At 33.7% G+C, this 26,640-nt stretch overlaps 1 protein-coding gene across 5 annotated transcripts in view; it reads left to right on the top strand.

The window, feature by feature from the left end:
* The window catches only part of LOC111047425 (synaptotagmin-7), a 468,639-nt gene that overhangs the window by 398,000 nt on the left and 43,999 nt on the right, over positions 1-26,640 (top strand). For all 5 annotated transcript variants that reach the window (XM_039442272.1, XM_039442270.1, XM_039442271.1 and 2 more), the window contains one exon: positions 13,435-13,446. In XM_039442272.1, the coding sequence (XP_039298206.1) occupies positions 13,435-13,446 (12 nt within the window). The remainder of the gene's footprint in view (positions 1-13,434; positions 13,447-26,640) is intronic.

Genomic DNA, 26,640 nt, shown 5'->3' with positions numbered 1-26,640 from the left:
AATTGAAATGATACTTTCTCGAAAAAAAATCACTAATCTCAATGACAAATCATCACTCCTCGAATATAATTGACAGTAAGTTATAGTTTCCAAATTTGATCAGTGATGGATGGACTCACAGTCCATCAGAGTAAATTCTGTCCTGTCGTATCGTGTCGGTGAAATATCGGCGTGAAAACGGACAACGGCAGATTGTAAATTGCAAGATTCAGGCCCGGTTGTTCAACAGCCGGTTAAATTTCAACTGTGATTAATTTCACGAGAACCAATCAGAAGGCCTTTTTGAAAAGAGGCTTCTCTGATTGGTTCGCGTGGAATTAATCACGGTTAAAATTTAACCGGCTGTTGTGCAACAGGCACTTATATTCTGAATACTACAGATTCAACAACAATGACATCCCTCAACTCAGGTTCTTTATGATAAACAGGTTAATAAACATACCGACCTACAAATCTTACATGTAAAAAGCAAAGACCAAAACTAAACACAATATAACAGTTTGGAGTATACACCCAATTTAAAAGCAATAAACACAGCATATTAAGGCTGTGCAAAGGCTTAAAATCAACTATATACTGGTGATATTTTTCAAACTTTTTCGATTTGTATATCATCATCCTATCAAAGTTGAAAAGTTTTCTCAGGAAAACATTTTTTCTGATCATTACTTTTTGAGATATGAGCGCCTAGAGTTTGAATTTTTGGGACAGAAAATTTCAAATTCGGTAAGAGATAAATCCATGAGATTCAGAGGATAGATTCTTTATGGTATTTTTGATCTAGTGAATCTATAATCCTCTAAAAATATCAATCTTTGAAAAAGTTATTCAATTTACCAAAAATAACTCAACTGAAAGTTATTTTTGGTCATTGTTAGTAAATCTAATAACTTTCTCAAAAATTGATTTTTTCAGAGAATTTTTGTTTTAATAGATCATCAATATCATAAGAATCTTTCATGTAAATCTCATGGAATTATTTTATACCGAATTTGAAATACTCTGTCCCAAAAATTTAAACTTTAGACGCTCATATCTCAAAAAGTAATGATCGAAAAAAAATGTTTGCCTGAGATTTGATAGCTTGATGATATACAAATCGAAAAACTTAGAAAAATGTCACCAGTAGAAAGTTAATTTTCAGCCTTTGCACAGCCTTTATAATGAACAGACCAACTTTAAATCTCACATCCTATTCGATTGATCTGCCACTTCATCTGCCACTTTAAACCCAATTCAAAATTGCCTTCCAATTTGAACGAGGAATACAAATACAGATGAACACAGACACTTCTGTATTTGAATAGAACTGGATAGATTGTACCTAAATTAGAAATCGGGATAGACTGAACCAAAATTGGAACTCAGGTAGCTTGATAATAATGTAATTGTATTTAGAAATTGGTATACAGGAACCTGTTTAATTCGAAATTAATCTATGCACCAATGACTATGTAGAGCGCGTGTTAAATGTATTATAATTGATCAGCTACATGCAAGGGAGGATCGAGGATCGATTCTATTCATTAGTGAGGAGAGGTGTGGTTATTTAAAGAGGACCGACCAGAGTGAGGAGGGTGTGGCCCAGGATTTGCATGTCCATATTGTTTTGGTTTTGAAATTGCAATCGAAATGGGATGATGGTACACCCGGGTTGAGGTGATCACCAATATAGGAGTAGCCATCATTGTTGGACCCGCATGCAGCTACCACAACCCCCCCCCCTACCCAATTTACCCCCCCCCGTAGCCGACTACATGTCACCCACATGTCAACTGGTCCTGTCGTTATATTGACCAGAACAAATAGCAATCTCGGCTTTTTCTCTACAACGTCCATTCTTGAACAAATCCTCATGGAATCCTGTATCAAGTTGCAAGAGCTATTCTTGAAAGATTTTCTCTTGGAAACCGATGTATCAAATTGCAAGACTTGAGTGGAGTATAGTCAGAGACAGAGACAAATGAATAGGCAGTATCTTTACTCCATGGTTTAGTTTGGAGATGATTCATGGCTCAAGCTGCTAGGTTATTGAGTATTTAGTTATGTGTCAGCCTAGAGATGAGTATTAAATTACCTATGTGTCATATTGCTAGGAAATATGTATCCTAGGCCCGGTTGCACAAAAGCTGGTTGAATTTTAACCGTGATTAATTTCATGAGAACCAATCAGAGTAGACCTTTTTGATAAGACGGTATCTCTAATTGGTTCTCGTGGAATTAATCACGGTAGAAATTTAACCGTGATTAATTTCATGAGAACCAATCAGAGTAGGCCTTTTTGATAATACGGTATCTCTGATTGGTTCTCGTGGAATTAATCACGGTAGAAATTTAACCGGCTCTTGTGCAACCGGGCTATAGTCTTAGAATGAAGTCAGGTATCAAGAACAACTTCTAAGGCTTTAGTTGAGTATATACTAGTAGTTCTGTGAACAGAAGACCTCACGCAGTTTCTCATCCACAAGTATCTGATGTCACCTTTTTGAAATGTTAAGAAACTCAGTTCACGTTTGAATTTTTATTCCATATGATATAATTCATCCAGTTCCATGATAATCATTCCATCTGATGAAAATTAATTCTTCACAATCAAAAATATTATAATTTCTTTAGCATTATCCAGTTCATTTGATTATCTTTAATCACCTATCAAATTAGTTTTTTTTCAAATGTGGGAATATTAATACTGATGGGCACGCATAATAATACCATGACTGCAAAACAAAATATTGAAACCAAAGACTTTAAGATGCATAACTCTTTAAGGTCTTTGATAGAAACTATAGACCTCATAGAGATAAATTCGGCATCTCCAGAACATCTGTGTAAACCACTTGTCAGCTGATTGATTATGAATAATTCTATAGTCTGATTAATCCTTTCTTCAGAGTAGATGATATAATAGTGATATCAGAGTCAGATTTTCAAGGTGAGAGGGTCTCTATTACCTCTAAATTTTAGGGTGGGTAGATATTATGAAAGTTATATTTGCTCACTGTGCAATAGTAGGGAAGTGGAAGACACCCATCACTTCATAGGTAGATGTAAAATCCTAGGTGAATTACGTGCCAAATGGTTTGGATGTTGGGTATTGAATGAGGTGGCAGTTCTCCAATACCTGAATGGTAAAGATTGGAGAATCCTGTTTGGGTATGTAAATGAGGCACTTAGTATCGGGAGTTTTTAGTGTTAGAGTATAATTTCTGAATAAGTACATTTAATATGTGGGATTTGTCATTATTTTGTGCATTCTGATTAACCGTAATTTTTGTAATCAAGGATTTATAAAATCGAGTTTATGTTCACTTATATGATGTATAATCTATGCTTTTTCAAGTATGTATCTGATAATTTAATTCGTTGCTATAATGTATACACTTTTGTTAATTGTGTTTATATACACAATTGTTAAGTTAATATTGTAAACAACCAACTCTGGCTGACGGCATAAAGCCATGCCTATTGAATTTTTGACTTATTGAATTGTAAATTGTATCCTTTGTTTTGTATAATAAATTCTTTTATCTATCTATCTATCTATATAGTGATATCAGAGTATGGAGGAATTCGTTTTCTTTTCATATTATCCTTAAAATGCAAAATTTTAAAACACCTTGTGTATAAATCGACGCGCAGTTAAAAAATGAATATTCCTGTCAAATCTCATCGAATTCTATCTACGCGTTTGGCCGTAATCGCGTTACATACAGACAGACAAAAGAAAATCATCCGAGTTAAATCCTTCGTTCGGTCCTCGAGAAATCCTACGTTCGGTCAAATATGTATACTTATTAATATTTATTCTTTATTGATTCATACAATGAGTACATCTTAAAAATGATAGAGAGAGAAAAAATAAGGATAAGAATAAATAAAAAATAAAAAATAAAAAAATAACAAATAAAAAATAAGAATAAATACCTTCTGCTATTCCTCTCCCAAATAGTTATGACTCCAGTTGCAACGCTCAAGTTAAGAGTTATGTGTTATGCTGCTATAGTGAGGTCCACATTATAATGGCAGTGTACGATTGACAATACTGTTGCTGTCCTTTTCTATCATACAACAAAACAGATGGCACTATCTCTCTCTCTCTCGCTTTGCAATGTTGTCTATTTGCCAGAATATTTTATATTTACTTTTGACAGTGACTGTACAAAACTGAACAAACCAAATTCTCAGCCGCCATTTTTTTTCTTCATTCTATCGAAATACTTGAGTACACAAGTCGTATAATTGATTTAAAATGTATTTTTGAAACAATGAAATAATTTTTAAACATTACCTTATGAGAAACACAAATTAAAATACCTGAAATAACATTTTAAAGGTTGATAATTAACCATCCTAGACTTCATCCATGCTTAAGTTAGCCTACCCGTATAGGTTAGACCTACTCGTACCGGTATAAATAATATTGAAAAGTTATTTCAGAATTAATCAATTAAATTACTTATTTTTAAATAGGATTTCTATTTTTCTATCATGTTTAAAGGAAATTGGAATAGCATACCTACCAAATAACTCAATTTCTGTTGTTTTGAAACTCAGATTGTTGTATCACAGCTTTTAGTCGCCATTTCAGGTTTGTATAAAAATACGAGTAAAAATCTGATCTCAGTCATGAAAGCAAATTTTCGAATCAAATTATGAAAGAATATATTTTTTTGATCAATTTGACATTAAATTGATTATTTTATCAAGGAAATGATAATTATTATTGGATTAAATTTTATGGGATGAATTGAGTAACCGGTGTGTACAGTCAGTGGCAAAATAGAGAGACTTGGCAACGTTTTTCTCCTATCTTTCTTTACTGCCATTATAACGTGGACCTCACTTTAGCCTCAAGTTGAATGTGAAGAACATTATCTGTCATTTTTCTCGAGCTGAGTATGATTTTATGTGTCGGATTCCTAATCTTGAACTATTCTATGTATCAAAATATGTGTGAAGCTAGTTAGATAATGGATTGTGTCATAGTTCCAACAGTGGTAAAGTATGCTGAATTTTCACCACTTGTGTTCGAAACAAAACCAGTTTATGATAAAAATTATCCTTACAGTGAAGAAGAGTTATAATTTCATCTGGAACCGTAGTTTCAACTAATATTTTCATTAGCTTTGTATTATTCATAAGTAGCCCATTATTCTCCAAACTTTCAAGAATATTGGATGATGTTCGTTTGAGGAAAAATTGGAAAATACTATAAAAAGCAGGAAATAATCAACTTTTTTGCGAAACATCTTTCCCAAGCTTTATATAATTCATTTTTAATCATACTTTCTCGTGAATCTATTCATCAGAATAACTGGATTATGAGGCATCACAAGATACATTCTGAGTAACTGGTGCAAAATTGGAAAATACTGTGAATAAAAACAGGAAATTGCATATTTTTTCGATCTCTATCATATCGAGCTCATCATTATTACAAGAAATCTGTTGTAAGTGCTCCCAATACACACGAACAGTGCAAATATTTACAGAATAGTAATTTAAAGATAATATTAAATCGATATGTTACTACAGGGAAACGGTCACACGACACGGTAATCGAACCTGAAATGCTCTGATTGCTGGTTGAATGACATATCAGATAAATAAATATCGATATGTGTCGCCGATGATATGACAGCAATCAATGCTTGATTTTGTTTGCTTGATAAACAAACAACACTTGAAAAGCTGAAATGACAGCAGACAAGAAATGGAATGTTGCAATTATTAATTTTCAATTACTCCATCTTTGTCGAACTCATACTCTGAATTTGGGAGAGGGATAAAGCAGGGTTCGCCTGTATTTGCTCTTCCAATAGAATTTTAATGGTAAATAATTAGTACTGATGAAATACTCTCCGATATTATATTATTACATCGGATTTTTCTCTTGATTATATATAATTTGTTAAAGTGGTGTGTACCTTTAACATTTAAATTGTTTGTTTATTCTGTGTATTTGTAAAGTTGATATTGTGGTGATTATCCATATTGAATAAAAAGACTGGAAAATCATCAAAAACACAGATTTTATTAAAATTATAAAGAACGGTTTCGGTTATCAATCTCTCAAATGACCATTATCAATCTCTCACGCTATTGTTTCTCTATGCTAAAACTAAATACATAAGCAGCAAAATTTATACTAGTAGTCGAGTACCGCTATTGGTTAAGGACATAAACGCCTGCCATTGGCCCAGCTAGACAGTCTCCTCCCACTTAACGGTGTCACAAAATGGCGGCTTAAGCAACAGACTTGCTATGATAACAAAATTTAAAAAAATCTAATAATACTGGACTGACTACTTTGTCAATAGGCAATGATTTCGTGTGGCATCTATGTGATTTGTACTTGAAGTACTAAATAAAACCAGAGAAAAAAAGAAAAAGTCGTTCATTTCCTTGTCCAATAGCGGTACTCGACTACAAGTATAAATTCTGCTGTTTTTATATTTAGTTTTAGTTCATCAGAGATTGACAATGCTGTAACAGCCAAAACAGGTATTTCTACTTTCAATAGTATCTGTGATTTTGATAATTCTTCAGTCTTCTCATTTGATAATTGTTTGTTTGTTTTAAAAGCTTCCCAGAGACTCTTATCAGAGTATAGGAACTGTCAAAATTTATTAAACTCAACACAAAAAAAAATACACAAAGGAACCCTTTCTACACACATACTCTTCCGTGGTATAGAAATAGTATATTTCGCACCTAGAGCAGAAAATGAGATTTTTCCAGCTCGAAATCGGTTTTCAAGTCCGAGGCCGTAGGCCGAGGACTAGAAAAGATTGGGAGTTGGAAAAACATTTTTGCCCGTGGTGCGAACGATATTTTTCGCCACACTACAGGTATTGCTGACAAAATAAATAAAGAATACAAAATAAAGAATACTCGTTAAGCTATCGTACCTATCTCTTGATTTTAGTGGTAGAAGATTTGCAGTCCGGATTTCAGATTCTTTTAAAATTTCACTTGGAATACCACAGTCATCTTCAAGCATTTTTGAAAATTCGGAATGCACTAATCAACAATAAATAATTGAATAAAACTGGTTGCGAAGCGAATTAGTTTGATTCGAAACTGGAACTGAAATCATGGCGACTTCAGCACTGATGATGAAAGTGGACACTCGCCCGATCTAGCGGATGACTTATTAACTACTTCCATGAGCGGCTGGAAAGAGACAACTTTCTGGGCTAGACCGGAAAAGAAACCCTTTTCTGGCGTCGTCTGCAAACAAGGTCTTTCAGATCTACGTAGGGACTGGAAAACAGCTGCTTTCTGTGCAGTGTGGCGAAAAAACCTTTTCAGAAGCTTCTCAATAACATCAAGATTATTTACACTTTTTCCATATGAGTAGGGAGTTTTCTAATAAATTGAAGGCCCATATATGTTGGTTTTTATTTTCAAAAAGAGCTGCTCTGTGGTATAGTGAAGCATATATATAGTCTGCTGTATTTCTGATTTGTCATTTCAGATTGATGATCCGGTGTATAAATTGAAATGAGCATATGCTACATAATATTTGGATGGTTTGAGATAAAATTAGAAGAAGTTTTGGGCGATAGCATGTTTTTCTTTTCCGACTATTATATTGTATGCTCTATAAATTTATTGTAATCTTTTTTCTTTAGGGCTAATCTTGATTATGAATAAAAATAAAAATCGGAGTCCCCTTATCAAAATTGTTTAGTCAAATGTTTTTAAGATTTCTTGTATTATATCTATGAGTATCATCATTTTCATCCATAGTCTATCTCTTAACATAGATAATCACCACCCTCATAGATATGAATAGAGGAAACGGTTGGTTAATAAATAAATACTACTGGATATTCTGAAGAAATGTTCAGTACAGATTTATATTCCAGTAATTTTATCTCCATTGACCGATAGTCTTTTCCAATCCAATCAGATATTCAGAAGAATTTTTCAGTGCAAATATTGGCAGAGGAATCAATAGCTGCTGAAAATTCTATGAACTTGATTAATTGATGTGACTGAGCAGGGAGCTCTCTTCCTCTACACTAGGTTATTAATGGTAACTTGACGCCATTTCAATCAGTAAACCTGGCGTCCTATTGTCCCAACACAGCTTTCCACGGAAAAATATCGAGAATGATGACTCGGCTCTTACCACTGTTTAAACAATAACATTTCAAAAATTCATTTATCGGGAACGTGACGAGTTTCTGAATTCCGAGTATGGCGAATGTTCGCAAACCTGTTCATTATTTATTAGTTGATTTGTATGGCAGCTTGAAACTTTTAGGGATTATCACAAGTCATGAAAATTAACTTTTCCTTATAGACATGAGAATTTACTATTCATTAGCGGTGGTAGCTCGATCGTTTCAAATGGCAACTTTCATCTTGTGGCACATAATTTCTCCAATTTAATTAATTAGGCTATTAAATTGTACTTAATTCCAATTCTCTCATCATGTTCAGGGAAAACGTCAGTTCATTATATTGAAGTTCTGTTCAAAAATCCATTGTTCCTGTTTCCATTCCGTAATCCATACATTTTCACTGGTATTCTAAAGGTGCGTAAAGATATACGTGCCGCGAACATGAGCAATTCACTTTTAATCAGCTGACTATATCTGTATTTTTACAGAAACGGTAAGATACAGATTTAAAAAGCTTGGCATCAGCTGTTTAAAAGTGAATTGCTCATGTTCGCGGCGCGTAAATCTGTACGGACTCCTTTATGTTCCCCAAGATCAAGGGACAACTTAAGTGGATGCGGTTCGGGACTCTGGAAAACGTTCAACGTGCTACGACGAGGGCTCTAGACAGCATAGAGGTTGCCGACTTCCAGGGAGCGTTCAGGGATTTGAAAATCCGGTATCAGCGTGTTATCGATTCCAATAGGCACTACTTTGAAGATATCTAATGAAAAAATGTACATATTTTGCCAATAAAAAATTTCCTGAGCTCAGTCCTGTTTAATCGATTTCCTGTATAATCGATTATTTTAAACAGGAATGAACAGTTGATACCATATCAGATATCCCCTGTAGAAGGCAGTGACAATGCAGAGAATCGGCAACACCGTTCTCCTATCTTTCTCCTCTGTCATTAGAATGTGAACTTGACTAAATTTTCGTTGTGCGTTAGTCGATGATGCAAATTGTTAGTTGTTGGTGAGTATTGATAACGATAGGCCTAGTATCCTTACAAACCTTGACCAGACATGCGTCGTGGAATATTCAAATAAGGATTAGAGGCTTGCCTGTGGAAGAAGTTTGGCAAGCACAAACGGCTTTAGCGTAAAAAACTTGGGCTCTGCTACTTTACAAATACTTGGGATATAAGTTCGACAAAGATCTTCGGCTTCAGAAAAATGAAAAGACGATCAAGAGCAAGAAAGAGAGAGAGCAAAAGCAAGAAGAAGAAAAACAAGAACAAGAACAAGAAGAAGAAAGTGAGAAAGAAGAATTAAAGACTACAGAAGACTGAAGACCAATATTATACTTATATTATAAGTTATATATTATACAATATCATACTATAGTATAGTATACTTGAGTATACTTTTAGTATACTTGGAATACATCGAAGACTGGTAATCTGTAGATTGCGCCCAGCGGTCACAATGTGTTCAGCCACTCACAGATTGCACGTAACAAAGTGAACGTCCGTGACGTCATCATGAGTGATGCCATTTCGCTCTCACTAGCAGCCGACATTACGTTCCCCGACTGAAGGAGCGGAGTTCAAATTAACTCCAGTATCCTAGGGAAGCTTCAAGCAAAACACTACTGTATTATGACAACATATTAGCCAAGTTAATGAGATACATATTTCTATCCTATAATTCCATTCTAATTGATAATAAATGATTGGGATAGAACCATGATTGTACGATTAATCATTCATTAAGAATCATCTTCAATGAATGATCACTGTAAAATTGGTTGTAGCAACATATTGTCTAAATCATTCATCCTAAAGGTTCGTACAGATATACGCGCCGCGAACATGAGCAATTCACTTTTAAACAGCTGACTATTCCATTCCATTATGAATTTTTACAGTAACGGTAAGATACAGATATAAAAAGCTTGGCATCAGCTGATTAAAAGTGAATTGCTCATGTTCGCGGCGCGTAAATTTGTACGCACCTTATTGTTTTGATTTTTCATTTCTGAATTTGTATTCATGACAGAGACAATGGGCGATATAAATAAAGTTGAGCATTTGCTTATACTTCTAAAATATGGAGCATTCGCTTCATTTTCTATGAATAAACGTGAGCAAAACCTTTTGCTCATGCTCATCAAAAAAATAGTTTGAGCATTTGCTCAAAAGTAAAAGCTTATACTCAAAATTGTATGAATAAACTAGAGCATTTGCTCAACTTTTGAAGCAAATGCTTCAAGAAAGGTGAGGCTAGTCTAGAGCAGCTTATCACCTTTTGCTCATAGTAAATGGCTCAACTAATTCGTATGAGGAAGAGGAAACTATACCAGATATGACCACAACCAATAGTTGAGAACTATAAAACTCTTTTTAGATTCAAGCATGATATATATATCACCATTATTTCTCGCTATTATTTCAAAATTCCAAACTCAGCTAACCTAAAACTCAATTCATAAATAGAAAACAGAGCTGACGATGCGAACACAAGCTGTGTCTCCCTACTTGCACATTTAGCGCTTGCGTGAGCTATAAAAACAAAGTAAGGCCACAAAGGCGAATCAACTGATGAATACCCTTTAAAATACGTGAGCATTTGCTCCAGAGTTCAGGAGCATAAGGTAAGAGTATAGGGTAAAGCTTATTCATATAAAAATGAGCAAATGCTTATGCTTCTACCTTTTGCTCATGAGCAAAACCTTATCCTCCATGCTCTTGATCATGAGCACTTGCTCTGGTTTTATTCATATGGGCCAATGTGGGTGATAGATATAGAATTTCAAATTTAATAACTCTCCCAACATAAGTATCATATGTTGAATCTTTGTGTTCTTTAGATCCTATGGCTCAATCTATAAATTATTCCATTCATAATTCGTTTCAGATTCTCAACACAAATTATTAATTTGTACCATTATACAGATTGATTTCGTTGTTCAAAAAAATTGTCTCATTCCTTCATCTTTTTTTAGAAAATTACAGAAAGAACTAGACTCCATTACAAAAATTATCATGATATCTTAATCATGGTGTTCTATCACTCCATTTTTTATTCCTTTTTTATAAAAAAAGGAAATTAAGCAACCGAATGCTGCACAATTCAAATCAACCGCCGATTCAATCAAGCCTTAAAGTATCTAATGAAAAATGCAGGCGAGCGAAGCAAGCCTGATGGTCTTATTTCTTGATAAATTAGCAGGTTGCTATTTTACATTTTTAAGAGCGTATATCTCGAAAACTGTTGGAGATATCACAAATCATCACAGAACAAATATATAATTGTAGAGAATTTATCAAGCTTCATTTCTGAATAGCTATTCATATCGGTTGAACGAATTTTTCTCAAGATATGGGCGTGTATGCAAAACATTGAAAAATTCAACTCTTAAACCACCCTCATCCCTTTAGCACAAAGGGTAGGGATGGGGACTTTTGATATGTTCACCCCCCAACTGGTCCCAACAAAGCTGCGAAGTCAAAAATTGTGTTCATTCTTTCCAAATTCCTCTATCAATTGGTCTATTTTTGCATAACTGAAGATCTCACACTCAACACTGAAGCTGCTGCAACAGTCGTGGGGATGTGCGTAAACTTGTGAAATTATACATCAAATTGAAGAGAATTTGATGGAAATTGAAGAGAATTGAAGAGAATTTAAAGAATTTAATAGGAGAAAAATTGAAGAGAATTTAAAGATGTGAAATTTTTGAAAAAACACGTCTTCCTTCAATTTTTTGCTATTTTTGCTCTTATAACTTTGTGAATATCGATGGGAAAAATCCATGCTGATCATGAGCTTATTAGAGCGGATATCTCGAAAAGTGAAAGAGATATAGGTTGTGAGATCAATATTGTAGGAGATTATGTAAGCTTTAATTTCTTATAGAATAGTCATGTCTGTAAAATGCATAATTTTCGAGTTATATGTGAGAAACCAAAAAATGGTACCTTTGAACCACTCCCATCCCTTCAGCACAGGGGGTAGGGGCGGGGACTTTTGATATGTTTACCTCCTCACTACCCTAAACAGAACTGTGAGGTCAAAAATTATCTTCCAAACTTTTCCCTCTATAACACTTCGTTGACTGGGCTAAAAAGATGGATAGCAATACAAAAACGAGGAATCGAGCCTCTACATTCTGTTATATTGAGGTCCACGTTATAATGGCAGTAGAGAAAGATAGAAGAACAGCGTTGCCTAATCTCTGCCTTCAATAGAGGACAGCTTATAACGGTATATCTTAGGCTGGCCACTAACGGTAAAACATGCATGATACACAGTCATCGTACATTTCATTACAGCGAAACGCATCGAGCAAAATTTATTGAGGTTAGGTTTTTGTATCTCTGATTTTTGTTGTTCATTTTTTCTTTGCTGCTCAATTTTAGGTTAAATTGATAAATACATAATTAGTTATGTATTAGGTATTAAATTGTTAGTATTAGGTATTAGGTATTATGTATTAGGTATGTATTATTAGGTATTAAATTAAGTACATTTTTATCATTATAATTTTTAATTTTTTTAGTGGTCAATTTATTATTCATATTATGTTAGAAGCCTCTTTCAGATGATGAACATGTGTATGTGCATGATAAACATGCATGAAATGTTTATCATACACGTTCTACCGTTAGTTGTCGGTCTTATGTAATATTAACTGTGCATTCTCCCTTAAAATAATCAATTACACTTCGTTACATATGTTTTACTATGATAAAATAATATTTTTAAAATGTACATTAAATATTTGGTTAATTAAATACATTTCTACATTGTTAAAAAAACTCTCTGACAACGTTGCAGAGCTAGAAAAGGATAGCTCCATCTGCTTTGTTGAATGATAGACAAGGATAGCAAAACCAACGTTAATCAAACACAGCTATTATAACGTGGACCTGACTGTAGTTGATATTATAACTGGAATCTCCGGTTGGAGTTATGAGTGTAATCAATCACAGCACCGGCTGTTCTTAGGAGTTGAAGGTAACTCACATTGTTTGATGTCTGGAACGAGAGAGCTCACCACTCTCCATCCAACTCCACAGCTGAATAGCATCTAATAATTGATTCACCATGCAAACCTTGTATCAAGGCTAATTGATAAGTTTCAACAACAGGTTGAACCTATTCTTCGAACAGTAATCAATTACAGGACAGGACATTTTGATAACAATATAACTTGCTATTGAATAATGTTCTCAAACTTGAAGAGAATAATGATTTACGTTAACGTTAATCTATTTTTTTTATCTGTTTCATGTGCTGCCTTCCATCAACAGAGCTCAACTCGAGTGAGTATAATTACAGTAATATAACACTCTATTTATCTTCATACTGCTTTTTTCCACAAACCGCAATGTATTCTGTTCCGTGAAAAAAACAGGATGTATCTGGTATCCCCATTAAAAAGAGCTTTTAGTTGTTTTCAGTTTGAAGCTTTCAGCTGTTTTAAAAGCCGCGAGCTGGAAAAGAATATTTTGTTGATCTCAAAATTTATAAACACTCCCACAAGTATGAAAAATCTGTGTTCACCACAGAGTATAGAATGTAATAGTATATTTCGCACCTAGGGCCGAAAATGAGATTTTTCCGGCTCGAAATCGGTTTTCAAGTCCGAGGCCGTAGGCCGAGGACTAGAAAAGATTGAGAGCCGGAAAAACATTTTTGCCCATGGTGAGAACGTTATTTTTCGCCACACAGAAAAATAAACAATATAAATATGAGAATAATTGTTTATTAGGCACTTTCGAAAGCAAAACAAGAAGGTCATAGCTCTAGCAAATCTGAGGTAATCTTAATATTAGGAAATTGTCCAAGAATTTTTATTTTTTATTCTGATTTGTCTAAATAACCTAAAAGATTATGTTCAATTATGTAAGAGGTTGAGTTTATACTTTTTATTCTTCCAAATGACAATAAGATGATATTATTATAAATGTTTTGATTCTTGAATAATAAACACAAATAATGAAAAGTTTTTTGATTAGCTGTTTTAGCACACTTGAAATTCGGCCAATCTGAATGTCAACGTCAACAATGCTTGTTGTCGTTGACTTCGGAAGTTTAGGTTAGAAGTTCTATCCTACTCTGAAAATTGAATTTGAATAGTTTATAATAAATATATCTTATCTGTATTTTATTCATCCAAATAAAATGATAGTATCTTATTGCAGGATACTTATTCAATTCTAGAAGCATAAACTGATTCCGTTTCATAAACCATTTTGTAAACATGTTCACATCAAATCAGAATCAGCTGACTTCCATGTTATTTTACAGCCCTAGGGCTGTAAAACTTTTACCGGCCTGGTCAGAAAACAATCATTTTCGGCCTCCATATGACGCACGAAAATCCAAGTGGGGCGAAAAATTACATACTATAATCTCCGGTATTCACAACACTATGCAACTTTATTCCTTCAAAGCAACTATTCTTAGGCCTGGTTGCACAAAAGCCGGTTAAATTTTAATCGTGATTAAGTTCACGAGAATCAGAGAAGGCGTTTTTGAAAAGACGGATTCTCTGATTGGTTCTCGTGGAATTAATCACGGTTAAAATTTAACCGGATTTTGTGTAACTGGCACTTGGCTATTAAATAAAAATACTAATAAATTTTCAAAACCACGGATTTTATCAAAAGTAGAAAGATTGGTTTCGGTTGGTACACCATTGTCAATCTGTGATAAACTAAACTAAATACAAGAGCAGCAGAATTTATACTAGTAGGCGAGTACTGCTATTGGTCAAGGGCATGAACGCCTGCCATTGTCCTAGACACTCTCTTCTCCCACTTAACTGTGATAACAAAATTTACTTGCATTTAAAATTTTTCATTTTTAAAGTTTGTTATATTGATATTGTATTATGTAGACTTTACATTGAATAATAATTTAATGACAATAATTATTCAACTCATCTTGTTCACTATCACTCCTATAATTCGTTTTTGAACTACAGTATTTTTGACGATTATTATTTTTGACAGTCTTATTTCCTGATTACTAGTTATTAAAAACTAGTACTTATGTGTGGATATTTATTTTCGGATATTTAGCGTTGGTTTTTCATAGTTGAAAATTTATTCTAGAATCAGAAAGCGCTTCACACGTGAGTAGTAGCATAGAGAAACAATATTGTAAGCAGATATCCCATGGTATAGGGCGTTTATGTCGCAACTTTTACAGTTATCTCAAGCCGATTACTGTTGATTATTGTCAATTTTTACTGTTTTGACCGGGTAAAAGTGTATGAACGGCACAATATGAGAGACTACCAGCGTCATAAAGCTTCACAGGAAAGAATTACGTGGACTATCAGTTTGAGATAACAGTGATAGTTATGACATAAACGCCCTATATCATGGTATATCCACTTATGCAATGGTACTAGCTTTTAATTACTAATAATAAAAAATTACATTGTGGTGTCGACAAAAATAGTTCAAAAACGATTATTGAACTATGTAATGTTCTGATTTGCTGTGTTGAAGGAAGAAAATATTCTATTCTATATTTCTCAACAGCCATGAATGAAACGAGGCAGGACTTCGGGATGAATAGACTACTATAATTTCCATAATTTGAAGAAGAGTGTCCTAAAATAAACATTCCAAAGACCTAGAAATAGCAGATTAAATCTGATAAATTTTATCAAATACTGAGTGAAGCTCAAGGCAAAAGATCCAATTAGAGAGAAATGAGGGGAAATCATTTCTTGTCTGTTGATTGCTGACAAATTCATATCAAATTATAAATATTATCAGCAACCATCTGAAAAGAGAGGCGTTCTAAGCTCAACTTACGGTGAGGTCCACGTTATAATGGCAGTATTTGATTAACATTGGTGTTGCTATCATTGTCTATCATTCGACAAAGCAGATAGCGCTATCCTTTTATAGCTTCACAACATTGCCAGATCGCTTTTCAACCATATTATAGTTATCTGTAAATTTAGAGTGAAAAGTACTGTTTTTTCTCCCTGAGGGAAAAGTTTGAAGCCCGAGGCGAAACCGAGGGCAACAATTTTCCTGAGGGAGAAAAAGCATTTTTCACTCGTGTTATAATACACAACATTTTTCCTCCACCTACATTTTTATAAAAACTGCAAATAAAATAATTTTTAAAAACGTACTTGACCAAACAATGTGTTACAACATAATCTAAAAAGTAAACAGAAACAGCTGGCTTGTAATCACAGTTCTCCTCCGACAGCACTATCTGTCGGCTAAAGTTGTAACAACAATGACTGCCACAACTACAGCTATGATGAAGTTCCCGTTTCAAATTTGATTAGTTAATAAGTAATATTCGTTGGCTGGTATTTTGAATAACATGGATTAAAAGAAAAAATATATAATTTTTTCTAGTATAGTGATATGAAGTTTGTAATAATAATTTTAGCATACAAAAATAAGTTTCATATATTGATCAAATGTCTGGTTGAGGTATTGAATTTAGTTGGTTTAATGACTACTCTATATGCTTCCTCTTCTGAACTTCGACCTTCTAGCCTATTTCAAATGTACTTTTTTAAAATAGAGATGCTTCCCATGTTATTTAAATGGAGTTACTTTCCCTCCCAAGGGAGTTTTTCTGTTTTTTAGTACCGAGAGCAAAAAAGTGGCACTTTAGTATTATGTTCCAGGGAGTAAAGTAATTACTTTAGACAGTAGGTGGAGGAAAACTATATTTATGTATAAATATAGTTAATTTACAAAATATTCAATCTCAATTATAAAAAATATTATTTAATCATTGGGAAACATATTTCCTATACTATTGAAATATAATTGATTATTTTAACAGTACTTTACACATTTTAAACATTACTTTAGACAGTAGGTGGAGGAAAACTATATTTATGTATAAATATAGTTAATTTACAAAATATTCCATCTCAATTATAAAAAATATTATTTAATCATTGGGAAACATATTTCCTATACTATTGAAATATAATTGATTATTTTAAACAAGAATTAACTGTTAATATTACATCAGAAACACCGTTATCAGTTTTCCTCTTACGGCTGTATCAAGGCAGAGAATCGGCTGCTGTTCACCTCTCTTTCTCCACTGCTATTATAACGTGGACCCTACCATAGCTAAGCATTACGCAACAGAAATGTTTCACAATAGTAATAATAATGTTACTTAATTTTTAAACCTAATTTTTAAAACTTAACTTTTAATTGTTTCACAATAATAATGTTACGCAACCAGAACAGTTTCAAACTTACAGTTTACTATTTTTGGAGTAGTTCGGAATTAAATAACAGTAAATTAGAAAACCCCCGGGCTAGAGAACTGAATTAACATTCTAAAGTAGTAATTTTCTGAGTGAAAGTTTTAGATCAAATTATTGAGAAAGTTATTTTATTGATGGATATAGTATATCGACAGAAATTGATTATTATCAAAGAGACCAATATAAAGGTGCATTAATTTTTATTTGTGCGTAAATTTCCGCAGTCGACAACGACAAGCCTTGTTGACATTCATATTGTCCAAATTTCAAGTGTGCTGAAACAGCTGATCGAATAACTTTTCATTATTTGTTTTATTATAGTACATAATTTTATTGAATTTCAAGTCACATACTTACTTACTCCTCAGCTCTACAGGTCTTTGCAACCCTTGGCCTCCCTCACATAGCCTCTCCATCTGTCACGATCCTCGGCCTGCCCCCTCCAGTTACGAACTCCAAGCGTTCTCAGATCTCGTTCCACATCATCCGTCCATCTATTTCTCGGTCGACCTTTTCTTCTTCTGTTATATATCCTGTCCTTCCATATACATTTCACTACTCTTTCATCTCCCATTCTCACCATATGTCCCATCCATCTTATTCTGCCAGCTTTAATAAACCGCACAATGTCTTCATTGTTTAAGAACTGCTCTATTTCCAAATTTTTTCTTCCTCTCCAAAGACCATTCTCAAAAACAAGACCCATGATTCTTCTCACTACCTTCCTTTCAAAAACTCTCAATCTTTGCACATCTCCAGCTGTAAGCACCCATGTTTCCGATCCGTAACTCACCACAGGCCTCACCAATGCTTTGTATAATTGTAATTTCGTAGCTCTAGATATCAATCGAGATTTGAACAACTTGATATTAGCATAGTATGCCCTGTTTCCCGCCATGATCCTGTTGTTAATCTCTGCTGAGACTTTCCCACTACTTGTCACAAGTGTTCCCAGATAGACAAATTCTTCTACCTGTTGAAATGTGTAGGGTCCAATTTTCATGTCTCTAGCAACTCTCCTACCTAGGCCTACTGCTGGTGACACTCTCAGATACTTTGTCTTGGCCTCATTTATCTCCAATCCCATTGGTTCACTATTGATTGCCAGTGATGTGAAGGCTTCTCTCAAGGCTGGTACTGTTCTAGCTACTATGACCAGATCGTCTGCATATCCACAAACTTGCCATAGTCTATTTACTATGGTGCTTCCATGCGTGATACCTTTTACTGCTTCATGGAGAGCCAAATTAAACAATAATGCAGACAACGCATCTCCTTGCCTTTCAAGTCACATCCATGGAGATTTAGTCACCTGCATGGAATGGGTTGTCCATGGAGGTAACATTTTCTCATTGTACATTCCAGAGAAATATAACCCTCAGAGAATGTCAATAAGTAAACATGAAATTCTGATTATTGTAAATTTGTTGGAACCACATAATTTTATTGAATTCTGAGTCACCTTCATGGAGATTAAGTAGTCACCTACATGGAATGGGTTATCCATAAAGGTGACATCCATGGAGGTGACATTTCCTCATTGTTCATTCCTGAGGAACATAACCCTCAAAGTATGTTAATAAGTAAACATACAATTTCGATTTTTGTAAATTTGTTTTTTAAAGAATTAAACATTTCTAATAATATAAACATACTGTCATTTAAAAGTATAAAAAAGTATAAGCTCAACCTCCCCGATTAAAACATAATTGAACATAATTTTTTAGGTTATGTAGACAGATTGAAATCCACCCAATCTGAGATTGTCACCAAGTGGTGATCGACGACAGTATTCACGCACTAACGAAAACCCAGCTTCAGATCGAAATGTCATGGGATAGAGTTACAGCTATCCAATGTAGATGGCTGTGCTTCAGTACAGTCTGTGGCAAAAAGGAGTCAATTTATTGAGAATCGGCAACCTTGTTCTACCATCTTTTCTACTGCCATTATAGGCACGTGACCCTCACTATAGAAACTGGCTAATCATTTTGAGAACGCGAAAACTCTGAGTCCATTCTAACACAATAGTTATTTGTGCAACTAGTGCGCAAAGTGACAGTTTGCTGCACCGAAAGAAACGTTTACGCCCGAGCCGTAGGCGAGGGCGGAATGGTTTCTTGAGTGCAGCAGAGGAACTTTGCGCACGTATTTCACATTAAGTTTTTCCTACAGTTACCATTGAATATGAAAAGTGAGTAATTATGGGTAAAATTGCCTGAAATCCATCAAATGTTGTTCTGTGTAATTTTATTATTGATAAAAACCTTAACTTATTGTCAAATTGAATAAAAAAGTTGTCATTGGTTATAATATATAATGTAATAATTTGCTCGTTGTGCTTCGTTGCACCTCTGCTCACTATAGCAGCCCAGTCACTCTTACCAACTTCATTTTGATTTTGCTGCACTGTTGCTCCATATAACCTACTAAGTATTTTGCGTTGCCATGTTGCAAATCTGGAGTGCAGAAAAATTTTTCCCGCACTAGAGCGGAAAAGTGATTCTTTGCATTCTGTAATCAGTGCAGCAATGGCCACTTTTCAACGTAACTGTAGGAAAAACAGCTTTTCTTTATTAATTACTGTAATGCTCGCGTAGCGCGGATTAAAAGACTAAAAAAGAAGATGTGCTGTACAAGCGTGGAATTATATACAACAGGATTTCCCTCTCTCAGTCTTATGTCAGAATTCCCTCATTGATTATACTAAAATATTTCAAGTAAACTGAGAATTTCACTTTCATAACTCAGTTTCAAAATCCATTATTCATCACTTTCAGTAATCTCATATCCCTTATCTCATTTTTTTATGGAGAGCAAGAAGAGATCACTCTCTGTTATGTTAAAATGTTGCTACGCCAAATTCAAATTGCATGCATATTTGAGATCTCCCACTATTTCTTGTGATAAATTTAAATGTGTTTCCCGATTTTGCTTGTTTCTTGAATTGAATTCCAATTGAATAAAATGGTCTGTCATAGTCAATTTTCCAATTGTATTTGAGAAAGTATCAATTTAAATTTTTATTCAAGTAATAGGAATATTCCCCACTATTATGTATGGTTTGTTATATGTGATTAATTTGAATATTTGTGGTGTATGACTATACCCTGTGTATTATATTCTATAATATGTTGTATTACTATTATCAAAGTAACTAACAAAACCTACTCTAGAACATGGTACGCCATAGTGGAGTAGGTCAATTTCCACACAGAAAAACTAAACAAGTAGAGAACACATTATAGGAATCTTTTGTAACTAACTATTGTATGTAATATTGTTATTTATCTAATATTTTTGTAATTGATATTGTAGTTTTAGTTTTTTTAGGAAATAAACATTTATTATTTATTATTTTATTAAAGTAAGTTCCGGTTGCACAAAAGCCGGTTAAATTTTAATCGTGATTAACTCCACGAGAACCAAACAGAGAAGCCGTCTTCTCAAAAAAGCCTTCTCTGGTTCTCGTGTAATTAATCACGGTTAAAATTTAACCGGCTTTTGTGCAACCAGGTCTGAGTAGTATTCAATTCAACTCAATTTGAGAATATATCAGTAGATCAGTTGTATTAATAGTCATTCGTAATTCAGAAAACATCAGATTATAATGAGAACAGTAATTTTTTTGTGAAGTAATCACATGTATTTGAGAATAGTCATTTGTATTTGAGGACATATCAGATGTGAATAATAAGTTATCAATTAAAAATGTGAAAACTATTCACTTGCGTCATGTGTTTTACCTTACCATCAAGATTACATAGAAGAAATCGATCTTGTATTCTGTATTTCAATCCTATCATATTAAGCGAGCAATATCTCTATTTATATATCTGATTATTCATGTTTAACGGATCTCGAAAACGGCTCTACCGATTTTCACGAAATTTGGAACATAGTAGGTTTATGATAAAATGATTCGATTTCACTAAGTCTCATCCTTTTTTGGTAGAGAGTTAGTGGGGAGGATATTTTTGATATTCTTTCCGAAGAATGGACATTGATATGTCCAAAGCTCCGCCAATTTATGTAGATGCATAACAATATAATATCTATAGTTATTATTACAAATTACTTTTTCATATCATATACAGTTCAATAATTATTTTCTTAGTCTATATTATGTAAATTCATCTATAATTTTGCTGTATTGTAAGCTATTGTATATAAGTGTATAAGTCAGTATATTGTAATCTACATAAATAAAGTACTCAATCAATCAATCAATCAATCCTTGAGAAAACTCGATGAACGGCATTAAAAGGATAAGTCATCCTTGGCTGAAACAGCTGTGGATAGTAAAAAAGTGAGTATGTGAAAAATCAAAATATCGCATCCCCGAAATTCATAAGATGACGTATAGCCAGCTGTGAAATTTAAACACGATCATTTTATAGAATTGTGTTCTGTTTATCAATAAATAAAAATAACGAGCGAAGCTCGGTGCCCCGACATTAATCTGTTAACAGGACAGCACTGGGTTATCAATCTGTCTTCTGTATTACAACATACTGACATATCCTAAATTATAAATCACACTATCTTAAATTAAAATGATCCTTTCTCAAATACTATCCATTATTCTCAATTACAAGTGATAACCTCTCAAGTGACTGTTGTCATTTACATCTGACATTTTCTCAAATACATTGAGACATTTCTCTAATGATCACAATAAATCATTCAAATACAATAATTGGAAGTGGTAGAGTAGTTGACCGAACGTAGTGAGGTCTATGTTTCAACTCGGATTTTCTTTTGTCTGTCTGTATGCAATTATGGCCAAACTCGTTGATAGAATTCTATGAGATTCGGCAATAATATTCCTTTTTCAACTGCACGTCGATGTATACACAAGGTTTTTTGAATTTTTGCATTTCAAGGATAATATGAAAAAAAATGAATTCCTGACAAATGGATTACACAGATGTCTGGAGAAGCTGTGTATATTTCTATAAGGTATATGGTTTCAATCAAAGACCTTATGCATCTTCAAGGTCTTTGGTTTCAATATGTTGTTTTGCAGTCATGGTATTATTATGGGTGCTCATCAGTATCAATATTCTCACATTTGGAAAAAACTAATTCAATCGGTGATTAAAAATAATCAAATGAACTGAATAATGCTGAAGAAATTATAATATTTTTGATTTTTATGAATTAATTTTCGTCAGATGGAAAGATTATCACGGAGCTGGATGAATTATATCATATGGAATACAAATTCGAAGGTGAACTGAGTTTGTTAACATTTCAAACAGGTGACATCAGATACTTGTGAATGAGAAAACTGCGTGATGTCTACTGTTCACAGAACTACTAGTATCCTATGGAGCAAAACCATCTGATGTTTGTGGAGGAGAAATTGAAGGGAGTAAAAGTCTATAAATACGGAAATGAAACGGAAATTTCTTCAAACATTCTTTGAAAAAATTGAATCTTTAGAGGGTCGGAACTCTTCTGTGGTAGATTACTTTTTTGTCAGAACCTTTCAATTTTCATCAGGTAACCCTAAACAGGAGATAGAAAATATGAAATGACGCAAAAATGAGATGTTCATAGAAGGAGACGCGAAAGAATTCCTAATGAAGTGAGAAATACTTGGGAATGAAAAGGAAATGGGTTGAGAACGATATGAGAAAACGATAAGAGAGAGAAAGAGATGGTTAGAGAGAGAGAGAAAGTGAGAGGGAGAGATTTCACGAACATTTGATGAAAAAGAGAGATGGAGATAAGAAGGACTTTGGAAAGAGTTGAGAGATAATTACAAATTGAAAAACAGATAGGAAAGACATGAGGGAAAGAAAATTGAAATGAATTGATAAAAAATGTGCGGAAAAAGGTTGAAGATCGATGAGAAAGAATTGAGAGAGAGAGTCAGAGAGAGTGGTAAGAGAGTATAAAAAGAAAGTTCAAGAAAAAGTGGTAAGCAGTTATGAAGTTGTGGAACAAAGTGAGACGCGTAAAGATGATGTATGAATACGTTTGGAGGGACTTCGAATAGAGTTCACAAAGAGATGAGGATAAGGTGATAAAAAGTTGTTGATAGAGTTGAAAAAGTGTTTACAGATGATATTCAAGGAAAAGCTTCTAAAGAATAAAAAGCAAGGTGAGACATAGGCCGAAAGTTTCTACTTTTATAAGGCATGCAACAGCAGTATTTATTTTTAAATGATCAAACTAAAATGATTAAACAGTGAGGATTAATTGACGCATCCATTTTAATTAAAAAATTTTACACACAAGTGAAAAATGAATTATGCAGTTTTGATGATTTCGTGTGAACTGGCGACTGCCTGCTAGGAAAGCCGACCCAAATAATGCAACGAGAAGAACAAAATTATAATCAATTCCTATTACAAATTGGATTATTAGTTGAGAACAGAAGGGAACAATGGTACACTCAGATTTTTGTCGGTTTTCATTAGTGATAACCGGGGTTTGAAGGAATCAAGCGAATATCATAGGAATAAAAAGTGACTTTCACTGGCGTATAATCACAGGTGACTGGAATAGTTATTTGTGCAACTAGTGCGTAAAGAGACAGTTTGCTGCACCGAAAGAAACGTTTACGCACGAGCCGTAGGCGAGGGCGGAATGGTTTCTTGAGTGCAGCAGAGCAACTTTGCGCACGTATTTCACATTAAATTTTTCCTACAGTTACCATTGAATATGAAAAGTGCTTGATTATGGGTAAAATGATGGCTGAAATCCATCAAATGTTTGTCTGTATAATTTTGTTATTAATAACAACTTTAATTTATTTAAAACTTGATAATCCAATTGAAAATTAATAATCGATAATTTATTCAAATTAAAAATCTAATTAATTTGAAAATTTGAATAATTTTTAGTAAATCTTATTTTTCAACCAATCAATTTATGAGTGAAAAAAAATATTTGAAATAATGAATAATCAATAATATTCAAAATGTATAATTTAATGAGTTCCTTCTCATTTTTATTTATTTGAAAATCACAAAAATATAGATAGAACAAATTCGCATTACAATACACGCCAACAATGTCAACAGCTGATTGGGATGGCTAATACTTTGTAATACTTTGCGCACTAGAGCGGAAAAGTGATTCTTTGCGTTCTGTAATCAGTGCAGGAATGGTCACTTCTCAAGGTAACTGTAGGAAAAATATTTTCACATTGACAATGTAGAAAGATAGGTTTGAGAATTAGAAAACGTAACAAGTCTCAAGTCAAATTCACTAGTATATATGTAAATTGTGACTTTCGAGAAAGGGGCCCTGATATTTAGGGGATTATGTTTACAGACCTCATGCAGCAAATCTTAGACACAATTCTGTAGTTTCATGCAGCTACTCTTTCAAAATCAGTCACGTGGTCATTAAGATGAAGTAAGTAAGATGGGAAGCGATTAGTTCCGTGGTCGTTGCCGCTGATGAGCAATCGATAAGATAAGTCAAACTTTATGCGTCTCCCGTTGTAAGGGTGACCACTCCACAGTCAAACTCCCCCTAATACCATTCATCAGTTTGGAAATCGCTTCTCAGTGGTCAGGAACCCACCTAAAGCTGTAATTCCGCTCATCGCTTATCATCAGCCGTCTCATTACCCACGCACAAGCCTGGAGCTCATGTGGACATCATCCTCAGCAAGAAAAAAGCTTACCCGATGTTCACACTGCATCATATGAAGTGATAATAATCACTAATCATCAGATGCTTATAACTCAAGAATGGGTGGGAATTTCGCAAATGTGATGACATAATTATTATTGTTCCTCTCATTAAGTACTATCATTCATGAAAGTTTAAATGATTTTAATTGTTGACCATTTTTGCAAAAATCCATGATGCTTAATGGATTTCATGAAAAATGCAAATCTCCCAGATTTGGTTCATATTCGGGCTATGGAGAGAGGTTGACCTAACAAGTGTCTTGCTATAATATGAGACGTTTCGCTACAATACAGAGTGAGTTATCCACTGAATTACATATCAAGAGATAAAATGACAGAACAATTGAAAATAGAAAAGATAAGAATATTGAATAAGATTTCGTGTGATTCACCTATTATGAGAATAGGTATTGATCAACATCTTATTATTATAACTGTTTGTACAGTGCCAGTTTAAATAAAATTTGACAATTTCAAATTGTTAAATGAAAAACACTAAGAAATTGTCAAAAAACCACAGATTTATTGATACTAAGAATGACCGGTTTCGGTTATTATACCAATGTCAATCTCTGATAAACTAAAACTAAATACAAGAGCAGCAGAATTTATACTAGTAGGGGAGTACTGCTATTGGTCAAGGGCATGAACGCCTGCTATTGGCCCAGCTAGACAGTCTCCCCCCACTCAACGGTGTCACAAAATGGCGGCTTAAGCAACAGACTCGCCATGATAACAAAAATTTACTTTCAGTACAAAATAAGAACCAAGAAAACAAGTGAAAGATAATAAAACAAATATATGTCAATGGAAAAACTATTAAATAATGTATGCTTACAATGTTATGATGAAACTAAATTCTTAGTGTTGTATTGGTTGGAATGAATCTGGTCATTTGAACTAGACTGGGAATTTTCCCTAATTACTCTTGTTATTTCTGAAGCCTCTAGAATATTTAAAGAATATTCGGTGTAATAACCGAAACCGGTCTTTATAAGTATCAACAAATCTGTGGTTTTTTGACAATTTCTTAGTCTTTTTAATTTAATATCAATAATTATTACCACAATATCAACTTCTCAACAACACAAAAAAAGTTAAATTGGATTATGTCCATATGAAGTCATGTTCGTTATAATGTGGTTTACTTTGATTTGCAGCCACCAGCTGATTGAATTCCGTTTAACCTTTGACTGTGCAAACTGCCCTAAAAAATTAAAGTTAATAAAAATAATAATATAAATTGATTAGGCTGAGTATAGTTCAGTCATTCAACACTTTAGTGAAGTCCACGTTATAATGACAGTGGAGAAAGATAGGAGAATAGCGTTGCCGATTCTCTGCCTTGACATAGAGGATACCGGTATATCTGATGTAATATAAACTCTTCATTATTGTTTGAAATGATCAATTATATTTTACTCGTCAAGAAATATACTTGAATGATTGCTTATAATTGAGATGAAATATTTTGTTAATTATTTATATAATTTTCAAATTGTTGATAAACGATCTGGCAACGTTTCGGAGCTAGAAAAGTATAGCTTTATCTGCTTTGTTGAATGATAGACAAGGATAGC

Source organism: Nilaparvata lugens, chromosome X (genome assembly GCF_014356525.2).
Source record: "Nilaparvata lugens isolate BPH chromosome X, ASM1435652v1, whole genome shotgun sequence".
In the NCBI taxonomy this organism is placed as follows: Eukaryota; Metazoa; Arthropoda; class Insecta; order Hemiptera; family Delphacidae; genus Nilaparvata; species Nilaparvata lugens.
The sequence above is the reverse complement of the archived record's forward strand: the minus strand, read 5'-3'. Positions and strand labels throughout refer to the sequence as shown.